Source organism: Belonocnema kinseyi, chromosome 1 (assembly GCF_010883055.1).
Source record: "Belonocnema kinseyi isolate 2016_QV_RU_SX_M_011 chromosome 1, B_treatae_v1, whole genome shotgun sequence".
Taxonomy (NCBI): domain Eukaryota; kingdom Metazoa; phylum Arthropoda; class Insecta; order Hymenoptera; family Cynipidae; genus Belonocnema; species Belonocnema kinseyi.
The window spans coordinates 94,660,514-94,674,990 of NC_046657.1; the positions used below are offsets into that span (position 1 = coordinate 94,660,514).

The 14,477-nt window shown below is 34.6% G+C and overlaps 1 protein-coding gene across 1 annotated transcript in view; it reads left to right on the forward strand.

Moving 5' to 3' along the window:
• Positions 1-14,477, forward strand: part of LOC117167894 (alpha-1,3-mannosyl-glycoprotein 2-beta-N-acetylglucosaminyltransferase) — a 48,484-nt gene that overhangs the window by 31,338 nt on the left and 2,669 nt on the right. Inside the window, exons 7-9 of the mRNA XM_033353135.1 lie at positions 7,307-7,411; positions 7,508-7,598; positions 7,762-7,932. Coding sequence (XP_033209026.1) covers positions 7,307-7,411; positions 7,508-7,598; positions 7,762-7,932 — 367 coding nt within the window. The remainder of the gene's footprint in view (positions 1-7,306; positions 7,412-7,507; positions 7,599-7,761; positions 7,933-14,477) is intronic.

The following is a 14,477-nucleotide window of genomic DNA, read 5'->3' on the forward strand; positions in this document are numbered from 1 at the left end:
CCGAAATCAGTCCAAGATTATTTGAAGGCAACCCCCGACACTTGACTGAAAGCGAGAGTTTGGTGTATTCATTTTTATTTCTAAGTTGTAAAAAAATTGCTCTCTATCTCCGCTGTGATCTAAATCCAGGTCTTTCATATTCCCGGTCTGATGGTCTTTCCCAATAAGCTACCCCTATAAGTTGAATTTCGACGTATAAAGTTCTTATACTTACAAGATAAATTTCTAGAACAAGAAAATGATATATTTTGGATTTTTCATGATATTTTTTATTTCTTGTTCAAGAATTTAATCTTACAAGTATAAGGAACTACGTCGTAATACAACTTGAAGGGTTTGTGAGAAAATTATATTCGTCTCTCCATAGCTTAGTGGGTAAGAGCATCAGACCGTCCATCTGAAAAATCTGGGTCCGGATCCTAGCGGAGCTAGAGAGAAATTAAAAAAAAAAAGTAAAAATCGATATTAAAGAATATACATTTGTGGCTAGTAGACAAAAACACTTAACATCAATTTATTTAATACATTTATCTGGTCTATAGTTTCTCTTTGAGACTTTTTCCCCTATTTTGCGTTGTTTGATTCAAAATTTGAATGCGATTTGTATCACTTTTTGGGGTAAATAACTTTTTTTTCTACCAATTTCTTTTCGTACCTTTTGTCGTTTTTCCACAAATTTTTCATTTTTATTTTTAATGTCATTTTTATGATTAAAACCAAAAATACGTGTCTTATCAAAAATTAATTTATAAATTTGTAGCTCTTTTTCGGGTAAAAAATTGTTGTCAAATCATTTTTTTTCATAATTTGTGTCGTTTTCCATAAATTAATTTTATATTTTTTTTATTTTCCATGTTATTTTTCACGAATAAAACAAAAAATACGCGTCCTATGAAGAAGTAGACATTTGCATACACTTGTAGACCTTTTTTGGAATCACAATTGTGGTGTATTCATATTTTTTTTTATCTCGCATAGTTTGACTACAAAATGGAATTTTTGATTATTCATTATTTTTCGTCCAATCAAAATTTGAATGTTCGATTTTTCAAGAAAATGCGAAAACTTGTTATAATCATCCTATGGGGCTTTCAAAAAACAATGTTTTCCTTTTCCTAATTTGTTTCATATCTTGCGTTGTTTGGTTTAAAATTTTGATTTTCGATTGATTTTTTAAACCTTATAAATGCTATAACTCTGATAATTTTATAATTGTTTGGCTTTCTGAGTACTATGAATAGCCGTGCATGAAGTTTTTAAATATAAAAAAATTGCCCCAAAAATTTTGAAAATGCTCTCACTATTTGAATTTGTATGCAAAATGGCTGGTTAACGAACTCGTCCTTTATTTTAGGATGGTGTTTACGGACGGACAGTCAGACGCTATCGTAAAAACTTGATTTTTGGATTCAGAGGGTCTCAAAATGTTGAGATCCGTTAAAAAACTGTGGTTTCAAATTTCAGACAATTCTCATACTGTTTTTACCATAAAGGGATACAATGATTTGCAAGAGATGCCATCAATGTCTTGTGGTTCGAGAAAATAATTCCCAGGTATTCATTTCTAATGCAGGCCAGTGCATCACATTCACAAAGTATGCGATAAGCTGTCTCCTCACGGAAATAACACTTTCGACAACAAAGGTTTTTTCCAATCCTCACGTTTATTTAATGTTTTCTCAGTCGGCTGTGTCCAGTGTCCAGACAGTGTCCTTTTAGTACATGTACCAGATATAAAAGTCTTAGAATGTACGATTTTTTTATTCCCTTTCAATATCTATCATGCTCCTTCGAGAGCCATTTATCAAGTGTTCCTTTTCCCGGATGTGTACGATATTCCGCAGTAGGGTTCCGGGCCAATCAGAGGAGATGAAGTTTCCGTCTTTGCCAGTGAATCTGTTTTCTTATTATCTTCAACATCCCCATGGCACGGAAACCAGATCAGTCTGACCCAGTTTTTACCTCCAACCTTAAGAAGATTTTGAAAGCAACTCCAGACTATTCTGGAAATAAACTCTTTAGATGTAAGAGCCTTAGGTGCTGCTTGATTGTCAGAACAAATGTAAATGTGCTGGCCTTCATAAGCCCGCTTAAAAGTTTTCTGCAGGCAAGCTTTCATAAGTATTATTTCGGCCTGGAAAAATGTAGGTAATGTGCCCAGTGCTGTTGTTATCTCAGCCCTGGGCTCCTTCCCATAGATTACAGTCCCTGTTCCCCAGGAGTCTATAGAGCCGATTGCATACCAAACAAGATTTTCTGGTGTAAATAATTCTTCCCTTCTCCCTTCATCATGCCTTCAATTCATGAAGGATAATCTCCTCAACATATGATCAGTTTCACAGCAAACGGGGGCGTCGGTACGATTTTTATCATGGGTGGGTTCACTTAAAATATGTTCAAAAATAGTAATTTCAGATAGGTATTAGGTTTATTTTATTATTAGGTTTATTTATTTTATGAGTGGACACCGCCCACCCATCAAAATTCATGGCTGGGCTCAAGCCCACCCAGCCCACGCGGCTCTGACGCCCCTGACATCAAGAATATTATCCTTACATAGCATGCGCTTACTGATACCACATTTATCTGCCACCTTTACGTCACTGAGGTTGTACCCTACTAGTATTTTGTATGCTCCCGCTGCCGCAATCTTTCTTACGAAAAGATGCAAGGGCTAGATGTCCAGAATGAATTTAAGATCTGCTGTCAGTGTTGTTTTCGTAGCACCAGTGGTCGCCAAACAGAATAGCCCGTGGAGGCTTTCCAGTTGTTTTATAGTACTGGTTAATTCAACTCTTGGCAACCAATTGTTGATACTTATATTATTATGGGTATGATTATCATTGTATGTAACCAGTAAGTAATCCTGGGTTTTAAGCCCTAGGTTTTCCCTATTGTGCATCTACAGGACCAAAAATCCATCTTAGCGTTCTTTACCACAGCGTGAACATGGAGTTTACAAGTTAATTTAGGGCCAAATATTACTCCTAAATACTTTTCTGATTTTGAAAATTCTACTTCCCTACCGTAGAACCTAAGATTTCTTAGGTCAGAAAGCTTCCTTCTTCTGGTAAAACGCATAAGCTCCATTTTGTCGAGGTTTCTAGACAAACAACAGTCCCTGAAACATTGCTCTTTTATGTTCAAAGCTGACTGCATAAGTTCTGCTAAGGTGCCCTCATGCTTCTCTGTTACCAGGATCGTCTGTTCATCTATACAGCCTTGAGTGTAAAAACCCGATTAGTTTAAAACACGCATCAGGTCATCAATGACAAGCTTCCACTTCTCCCTGTGGGAATCCCCTTGAAACTTTGGCCTTCACGTCATTACCATGTAACAAAGTATGTACCGTTCAACTTTTCAACGCAGTGTACATCTACCTATTCACGACGTCACTAACTCCTTGTGTTTCAGCAGAACTGTAGAATTCAATGAGGCTCTTACTTAATGCCCTATGATCTACCCCACGGTAGATTTCCCTTTTTGAGAGGCAAATTTGTTTCTATGTAGAGATTCTTCCGATAGGATTTCCTCGTGCATGTAAGGGGCCATTAGTTTTTCTAGTTTTTCTAGTAGCTTTCTAGTGCAAAGTCTAAAAGATTTTGCCTCATATAAGGTATTCTTACTCGGCTTTGGAATGAAGATTGCTAAACCCCTGGTGGTTCAGTGCCAAAGACTGAAATCCTTCTTGAATTAATGCAGGGAATATTTGATCATCTCCTGCAAATTTAAATTGTTTTACTACTCATATAATTTTTGAAAGAGACAATAGGATTGTCTACTTTTCAATCTTCCATTCTGCGTCTAAAATTTGGTCTTCCTGCGCGATATGACTCATGGCCCGCCCATAATTCGTGTATTCCAAATCCAAGCCCGGGAAGTATACCCTCATTAGATGCCCTAGGATTTCATTAGTTGTCTCAGCTATTTCGCCCGAAGCCAATATTAATGCCTTCAGATTACATGATGAGTTACCCATTAGGGTTTTTTGGAGTCTAGCATTGTCAGGTATATTCTCGATTCCCTGGAATTATCCCCTCTATGAGTCCCTGACGGCTTTTTGTACCTCCTTATTATTTCTTTTTAAGGTTTCCCTGTACAGTGTACACTTGTGCACGTTCCAGTATGATATGTGCCATCATTTGAACACTTCGATAATACTTATAGAACATAAGGTCAAATCATTCACTTCGCGACATATAGATCAGTAGTCCATCAGATTTCTCCAATCCTCAGGCGGTGCTGGGTCCTTGTACTTAAATGATAGGTACGCTGAGCAAATCACCATAGATAGCGCCTACCTCCTAAATAGTACTCGATCTATGTAGCTACCAAGTCTCTAGGAAAGAATCTTGTAATCCAATAAATTTAATATCGCCTGAGTAATAAATTGCTGCCCTAGGTGTTTCTACGGAGCTATTATAAATGAATGATCCGCTCTTGTTACTTAAGCCTTTGACTTTCTCCTTGTAAGTCCAAGGTTCATGTATTTATGCAACAGCTGTTTGTTTCGCCTTTAAACGTCTTTTTAAAATAGCAAACGCTCTTTTTGCGTGGTGAAGGTTTATCTGGATTAAGGTCAGACTGGAAGCAAACTTCCATTCGTCTCCTCCACCTCTTCCGAAAACAGATCCGGAGTTGTGTCTTTGGGTGTAATTTTGATTTTGGAGAGGATCTTCATATTGATCTTCTTCAACCCATAGTCAGGCCTGCAGTTGATGTTGTTGAGACACTAGACCATTCCTTGCTCTGCAGTTATTACAAGTTGGATAACTTGACTATCTGCTTTGACATCAATAATCTTCCATTCTCCCGTTTTCATGGTCGGATTTTGGATTTCTATCCTCTTGAATACTGCTATAGGTTCCACGAATACACGAGGAATTCAAGGCAGCAGCTTTACTGGCCCTAGAATGTCTTTGTTATCGATTACATGATTTTAGCTCCCGCCCAAGATTGTAATACACCAGCAGCATCAATGAGCCAAGTTCGGGACACTTATTCCGAACAGGTGACGATAAAAGAATCATCTTTGAATCAGCAATCTGCAAATCTTGGGATGCTTTCTTCAGGTTGCACCCCATCGATTTTCTTCTCTAATGTCGCATCAATTTTCTTGACCTGGTCGTCATCAAATTTACCGCTAGGCGACTATGTCCACTTTTAGGTGGCTTTGAAGGGCCTAGTCATAAGAGAGTGTTAAACCTTTCAACCGCATATAGTTGTTACGTCCGGTTTCGGTTGATTTAACAATTGGCATCTCAACTTGTTCCTAGCAGCTACAGCATGTAGGTCTACCGAAGTCCCTATATCCCACTACGCCAGGGTTACTCCCAGGTGTAATTTCCATCTTCAGAAGAGAAGCTGCTTTTTCAAGCTAAAGAAATATTTGCTTAATCTTTACAGAGTTCCTCTTGTATAGACAAGGCAATTTTACTCTTAGACGTCGCTCGGTATCCCAGAAACACCGTCAATTTCATCGCAGCCCGGTAACATTCAGCCCACGATACGGTAGTTCACATCTTGGCTTAGAGAGCTATTTTAGGAATCAAGAGCTATCCGATTTTTGATTCGTAGTCATCACTACCCGCGGGAGTTCTTAGGCCACCTCACCACGGCCAGGTCAGAACTCGCCTTCTACTTGGGTAAGGAAAATCAATTCCCCGCCGTAAAGAGTAGTCGAGTTCACGCGTCCTATAGAAGAGTTTTAAGGGCATTGTCAGTAGTCGAAATAACAATTGGATGAATGTATGCTTTGTTTCTCTTTTCTCCATTTCCTTATGAATCTTGGTTGTATAGTTTGTATGCAAATTTCGGTGAAGTTGTCCAGCAATGTCAACGATATAGAATTCACCTCTCATTTTTATGCAGCATGATGTTCGGTCGATCGGCTGAGATATAATGATTTCTTTACATTTGTTCACCAAAAGTTAGTTTTGAATAAAAAACTAAATGAATGGTACCGCAATACTAATTAAAAGTCTGCTGTTATTTGACTTAAACAACTATTATGATAAAACCGTAATTGCTGTACTTCGACAGTCGAAGTGTAAAATTGCAACGTCTTACGGTAAACACTATTTGACCCGTGTAATACGTCAGAAATTTAGATGGAGTATTAAATGCAAATGTGACTGTGCCTTTACTAATAATAGCATATTTATATGTTTTTTTCGATTTAAATATACAAAATGTAAAGCCTGAGCCCTTAGTTTATATGGCAGTAGGTTTTTTTTATGAAACTAGTTTCTTTACAAAAAAAACTCGTTTATTCGTGTGAACTCTTCAAAATTTACTGCGTTTTGTATGAGTAACACAGTTCTCAATAATTACCATGCAAAAACACTGATTATAAATTAATAGTAACATACCAGTATAGTGCTGTAACATAGTAACATACCAGTATATCTGGAGAAAGACATTTATGGAGTGAAGATGGAGTAGGATATTTTTTTTCCAAGAAATAATTTTAATTTAAAAATATTATTTTCCATCTAGTCTTACTAAGACGTTAAGCACTTTCTGTTATTGAAGATTCTTAACTTGATCGATATTGTGTAGATTTTCTGCCTTCATGGTTTGGAGGGTTGATCTACTGTCGGTAAGGTACAATCTCTGATGATATAGCAGATAAATTAAAAAAAATTTAATATAATTGTACCATTAACACCTAGCTAAAAATTAGCGTTATGTTCTTGAATTAAGAGTCTTTATTCTGATCCCTCTAATAGCTTAATTGGAAAAGCACCTGACCGGAAATCAGAAGATTTGTGGTTCGATTTCCAATGGAGTGAAGATGGAGTAGGATCTTTTTTTTTCAAGAAATAATTTTTATTATTAATAAATCCAATCCATTTTAAATCGAGCAAGTAGTCCATGCTTAAGTCGCGGCATCTATGACCGTCGAAATTTGATTATACAGAATGTAAATGAACGCTTAGTACGAATAATTATGTTTGTTCTAATTTAGCTTTTGAATCATTAAATGGGTAAAACTTCTATGAAAGAAAAAAGTTTTAGAACATTAATGTGCATATTTTCTATGATAAATTCTGATAAAAAGGTGGGCTGTGAATCGAAAACTTCATTTATATTTAAAGTGTAAGCTTCTAAAGAAATACAATTTTTAACAACTAATACCCACTCTTTTATAAATACTTTATAGTATGTGCTTCGCTGTACGGTAGTATCATGGAACATGAGAAAAAACTGCGAACCGTATAGCATGTAATTTGCCAGTAGTTCAAAACATAAGCATATTTTAATGACGATTTCATTTGATTAAATTTAATAAATATTAACTCAGATATTGGGATGATTGGATTCGACAACCAGAGCAGCGAAAGAATCGAGCCTGCATCAGACCAGAATTGTCGAGGACCAGGACTTTCGGCAAAATCGGAGTTAGCAAGTACGATTTTTTCGGCAATTGCTTAAAATCAGAATATTAAATACTTTTAGACAAAATCTTTTAAAATAAGGATCCATTATTTCTGTCTTCTTTCAGTGGACTATTCTTTGAGAAGCACCTAAAGTTCATTAAGCTGAACGAGCAATTTGTGCCTTTCACAGCGATGAATTTAACCTATCTGTTAAAAGTAAGTTTTTATTTTGCATTATGCGTTACAATACATTTTTGAACACCCAAAAATGATTCCTTCTCATTCCGACTTAAGGGTATTTTAAAAACTCGAATACAAAAAGCCCTTTTAATCTTGTGGAAATTAGAATTGAATGTAAAATTCTCAAAATTTCTTGCAGGATAATTACGACATCGCCTTCGTAAATGAAGTTTATCAGTCGAAGGTAGTTAGCTACTCGGAATTGAAGAGTGGAAACATAGTTGTACCTGGTCCTGTTAGAATTCCTTACTACACCCGCCAAACGTACAAGAGTACTGCCAAAATGCTCGGCCTGATGGATGACTTCAGGGTAAATTTCCAAACTCTCATTTTCAATTTTTATTTATTTCATTTACTGTCAAGTTTTTGCAGTAAAAAATTCTCAGATAATTTGTTTAACGTGTTTACTGCACCAAATCCAGGAAATTGCTGAAAAAAATGACAATAATTCTATTTTAAGATCGCTAATTTTTTGAATTCTGACTTAGTAGAAAATTCTAATTAATTTCAATGGTAATTAATATCGTATCATTTTTAAGGCCTCTACATTAAAATGGTTCATTTTTGAAGACTTGATTGTGTAAGTGTTAATTTATACGCCGCTTATAGTCCAGTCATCTGTTACTTTTACATGATAATTTCTGGGGCAGTCATTTTCTTTCTTAAATACTTCATTTGAGGGTGCATGATATGGGAGCAGGTTCTGTGAACAGTATTTCCTCCCGGAACATGAACATTTTTTTGTTGTTGAAAATGTGCAAAATATGACATTCTATTGAATTGGTGCTTTCCTGCGCATTTTAAAGCTAAAAGTTTTATTAAAAAAATTTAAGTAGATAAAATTCTACGTAAAACCAAAAAAACACTTTGTTCTGTCAGCATTAGTCTCAGAGTTACGGACTTTCAAAACACCCCGATTTTTTCCATTTTTTTTTTCCTAAAATCACGTTTTTTTTTGTTTTCTCTGTAGCTTGGATCCTGATGGCCAGATCTAAAAATGGTCAACAGATGAATTAAAGTAGTCCTAAATATAATAGATTGTGAGTTGGCAAGTACACGATTTTTAGATTTTCGGTGAAAAAAGACCAAAAAATAGGCATATTTGGAACTCGAGACGTATTGGGGTAGGAACATTTTTTTACGCAGAATTAAGTCTTCTTCTAATAACTTTCTAAGAATTTTCTTCTATAATAACCCCAAAACGAGCTATTTACAAAAAACTTCACTCTGGGCATTTACCTGTAATTCAGGTCGAAATGGGTCACCTTTGGCAGGTGCTAACTCGCGATCTATTATAGTTAGGACAATTTATTTTTTCGAAATTACAGGTATTCACGTCTACTTTAATTCACCTGTTAATCACTTTTAGATCTGGCCATCAGAATCCGAGATACAGAGAGATAAAAAAAACATGTGCTTTTTGGAAAAAAATTGGGAAAAATTCGGGGTTTTTTGAAAGCCCGTAACTCCGAGACTATTGGCGATAGAACAAAGTTTTTTTTAGTTTTACGCAGAATTTTGTCTACTTTAATTTTCGTAAGAACACTTTTACCTCTTAAATGCACAGGAAAGCCCCAATCCAATGGAATTTGATATTTTTCACCTTTTCTCAAAAAAATTTCGTGTTCCGGGACAAAATCCTGTTCACAGAGCCTGACTCCATATTATGCACTCCCAAATGAAGTACTCGTACTCGAGAGAACAAAATGACCGGCCCAGAAATGACCACATTCGCACCATTTTTGTGGCCAGATGACTGGACTATTAATCTGTAATTATTCAATTGGGAACGTTAAGAATATGATATTGGTATGTTGATATTGATATTGTAAAAGAAAATTGGACAATCTTATATTTTCATTTATAAACATTGCATAACATAGTGATTAATGTTTATTTTTTAAGTCCAATCGATTAATCGATAAAAAGATATAATACTTGATATAAGGCTGTTCAATTAATTTTATTTAAAATAGAAAGCCATAATAGGTGAACAATTTAAAATTAAAATAATTCTCAGAATGAATAGTTTACATTCAATGGTTTGAGCTTTTCAAAAATGAATAAATAAACATTTAATTTTCACGAAATGAATAATTTTAATTTGAAAGAGATCAGATCGTAAAAAATTGTACATTAAAATATCGGGAATTATTTGCTCTCAATTTATAAATTTTGCAAAGTGAATCAAAAGACCACAATACAGGGAATGGATGTCACTAAGAATTGCTCGTTGCTTTCATCACACTTTGGCGCGAGAACTAAGATCTCGTGAATTAAACTCTCAAAATTTCTCTCCGTGTAGGTACAACTTTCAAATAAATTTTTTAATCATCAATAAATTTTGTATTGAAACGTTCAAAATTGTATTGTTTTCACTTAAGTTGTTCAAAATTTTAGAATGCGAAACTGAAAGACTTAGATATGGATACGTAATTTTATTTTTGAAGCGTTTGAATAATTTTTATTTTCAGGGTTCCAAATGTAAAAAATTTATTATTAAGAATTTGAAACTGAAAAACGCTCACTTTTCTGGGGGCTCTACGGATTCATCACAATGTGGTTTCTGATGAAATATCATACATCACTCTTAATATCGTAATATGCTATTAATCATTGAAAAATTGATCATTTTAAAATGAGGGAAATCAAAACTTGACTCATTCAGAATAATGCCTGAACAAATGTACATTCTCATAATGGGAAAATAATTTAATATTTTCACATAGGTTTGTTGTTTTATGAATTTTTTGTGATTGAATTACATTATTTGGTGACCACGTTTCATATACGAAAACGAGACTGGGGTCAGATAATATTCGATAGTTTTTCCATTAGATGTTTTTTTTGTTATTGTGGGAAACACAACTGATGAGTTAATTTTTCTTTTTCTTGATTCTGTCCTTCTTTATGAAATATCCTTGATCAAAAGGCTATCATTCCTTTTTTTTTGTTACTAAAGAATTTACTAAAGATTTTACAATGACTTCAATGATTTCCCTAAGATTTCATAAAGATTTCAATGATTTCTCATATATTTTACAGTTTTTAAATATTTTACAAAGATTTCGGATAGACTAGAATAGGGGTCTCCACAAACCACAGGAGCAGCGTGACCCAGGATCGCTTGGCCTTTTTCAAGATCTACCAATTTTTTTTCGACGGGAAAATGAGAGGAAATTTATGACCCCTCGAAAAAAATGCATTTGGAACTGGAAGGGCTCGGAGAGCCCTTTCTTTAGTATAAATTGTAAGACCTTGAAACATAAAGTATTTTACTTAAAGTATTTGAACTAAGTAATTTCCGACAATTGTTTAAAATTCGATATTTTCGACATTAGTAATACTGGATAATTAAAATAATTATAATAAAAATAAGTGGTAAAAATAAATTCAATGTGTTCAAAATTCAAGAGCTTTTTTTGAAATCGAGAATCTTCAAATAAAATTTTGAAAATAGAAAAAATTAAAAACTTTAAAATTGATCACTTAGAATTCAAAGGAATTGAAATTGCATTAGCGCTTTTGACTAAAAATAATTTTCAATTTGATACTACTTTAAACCACACTGAATGTTACAAAGTCAAAGTTGCTTAAATTGTAGAGTTTTGAATTTGTATTACATTGAAAAAAGGATTAAATTCCAAAAAACGCTTACCTCCTATTAATTTGAAACTTCGTATATTTATGCATTTTGACTCACTGATCACGAATATGACAGTGTTAAATATGTTTTTACCCTACGACTGATGGTTTTCGACAAAATAGACGATAAATATGAAAAATCACAGATATACTACAAAATGTTTAGCGATGCGACTTAAATTGTATGAAAAATGCCTGGAAGGCTGGATGGACATTAAATATTAAAAATCGTAGAAATACTGAACATAAAAAATTCTTGGAAGGTTGAGTACGAACGCGTAGAATGGATGGGAGAAACGAATCTTACGACAGCTGACATTGGTCGGTAGGAGACCAGGAGGAGGCTTATTTTGAAGTTTCACTCCTCCCACCCATTCTCTGAATCTCCGCGCACAGAGAGCTGCTCGCAATTCATTCCGTCTTTTCACTCAAAACAGAATAGCTCATTTTGTGCAGTAGTCGATCAGTACTACCAGTACTAATTATTTTTTCATTTTACTCTTGCACTAAGAACCAAACCAATCACAATGGATCGAATTTACAATATCTTTACTCTCAGTGCAATTTTTCGAGATAGGGAGAAAACGTTACAATGCCTACGTGACATCATTTTAATTCAGACTGAAAAATATTGCCGGACCCACAAAAAACATGAAACTTGTGGAAGGAGCACTTGTTTGTGGAGAGTTTGTGTGTCAGAAAAAAGGTAAATATAGTCACAAGGCTACAATCGCAGAAAATACCTGGTTTGAAAGATGTCATACTTCGGCAGCAACATGTATGCTTCTGACATACTGTTTTGCCGTAGGTTTGGCTTTCGATCAAACAATTCGCGAAAGTAGCCATGTTGAAAACCAGCATGTATCCAGGGAAACAGTTTCCGATCGCTTCTTTTTTTGTCGGGAGGTATGTATGATTGCTCTCGATACACAATTTGGTAACGAGGGGAAAATAGGAGGTGTGGGCGAAATTGTCGAAATTGACGAATGCAAAAATCGGTCGCCGGAAGTATTCTTATAGATTAGAAATCTGTCTTGTCAAAAAAACAGACAAAGATACTTTGATCTCTTTGATCAAGAAACATGTAGCCCCAGGAACAGAAAGCCATACAGACTGTTGGAAGGGCTACTTAAATCTAAAAGAGCATAGGTATGTACATTTCACTGTGAATCATTCGGAAGAATTTGTGAACCAATCTACAGACGCACGCACACAAAACATTGAATCTTCATGGTTTTGGATGCGCCGATCTCTATCTCGAGGGGGTGTCCAGAAACACAATTTGGCGGATCATCTTTGTGAATTTCTATGGCGCCGGAGATTAAAACAATTAGGACTCGATCCGTTCACACAATTAACTGCAGACATTAAAATTTGGTACCGGGCAAAAAGTAGTGACCGTTTCTTTAAAAAAATGTAAAAAAATACAAAAAGTAAAAACTCTTTAAAATCTATAAAATACAAAAAACACAAAAAATATAATGTACTGGCATGTAATGTAATGGCAAAAGTTATGTTTCCACGAAACATTATAGGACAAATGGGGATGGTATGCGTCCTACGTTATTTCTGTGACCAGTCAGAGGGGTGCCTTTCCGCCCCCATGAGTCCCTGGAAAGGGGGTCGTGTGTTATATAAGTTATTTATGTGGCTAGTCACAGGTGTGTCTTCCAGCCCCCCATTACACGTTGAAAAGAGTATCGTGTGTGATCTAAGCAACTTTACACTTCGTACCGAGATTTTCCCTTGTTTTCTCGAAAACTGTCATTTCTAGAGTAAAAACATATTTAACATAAAATATGTATTTTCAAAGGACCTACAACTTTCATTTGAAGCTTTTGTTATAACTTTTCACTATTCACTGAGATAAACGTAAAAAAACATGATTTGTATGGGGTTTTCATGGCTATCACCATAAAAATCAAATTTGCGGGTATTTTCACTATCATATTCGTGACCAGCGCGTCAAAATACATAGGTATACGGAGTTTCAAATTTTTACCATTCAAAATGTAAATTTAAAAAATTATAAACATTGAAAATTGAATTATTCGAAAAAAACTTTTGAGAAAAAAAGGAATTTTTAATTAGAGAAGTTTTGAAAAACGCTATCGCCACTGAAGGGAAAAAATTCTTTGCATTGACATTAACAGATTATTAAAATGGTAATTTATTTATTCTTTTTATGCCGGTTAGTTATAGTAATTTAATCAATTATTTAAGTCCATTTAACAATTTTTTTAACTCTTATTATTGCACATTTTTTTATTATGGATTTTGAAATGGATTATGTTTTTAATATTAGATAATAGAAATCCAAGGATGCGTAAATTTCTTGCTACTTTTTAATATTATACATTACCTTATTTGTAATATAATTTTGTATTAATTATAACAATTATATAAATAAGATATAGTTTCGATAAATTTAAGTCTGAATTTGAAAATTAAATTTTAAATTACTTATAAACAAAATAATTTCTAGGGAATTTAATTCTTTTCTTCTTTCTTTATTCATAATGTGTCCCCTAACGGTTTACATGACTTCCATTCCTTACAATCTTTCCGTTTAAATCTATATATTTTTTACAATCTTATCCTTTCTATATATACAATTATTTACAACTATTTACATAAAGTCTTATATCTAGTTCTTTATTTCTATTTCCTGCGATAGCGCAATTTAGGACTTTTTAGCAAGCGAGTGAGCGAGCGAACGAAAGCGACAGTGCAAGCGAGAGAGCGAGCATGAGAACGCAAACGCATCTTAGTCTACTTAACTTTTACTTTACCATTACTTACAATTTTCACGCTTCTAATCTAAGCGACTTCCGTTTCCTTTTTCTTTTACTTTTTTTATACCCCCATTTACCTTTTTCACGTGCATTCTTTCATTCTCCCTCATTCGCTCCTCTAGTACCCTCCAACTTCTTCATCCATTCTTCTCCTAATCCATCTTCGCCTAGAATCTTAACCACATTTTCTTGCCAGCTTCCTTTATCTTCCATTCCTCTCCTACATCCTTCCCATACATGCTCCCATGTTTCCTCCTCCCATTTACATATTCTACACATTCTGTTCTCTTCTTTTTCCCAGTACATCCCCTCACTTACCTCATTTCCCAGTCTAAATCTTGCTATTCTGGTCCACCTTCTCTCTCCCCATCCCTTTTCTAAATACTTTGGCAGCCCTTCCTTTTTTATCATCTTA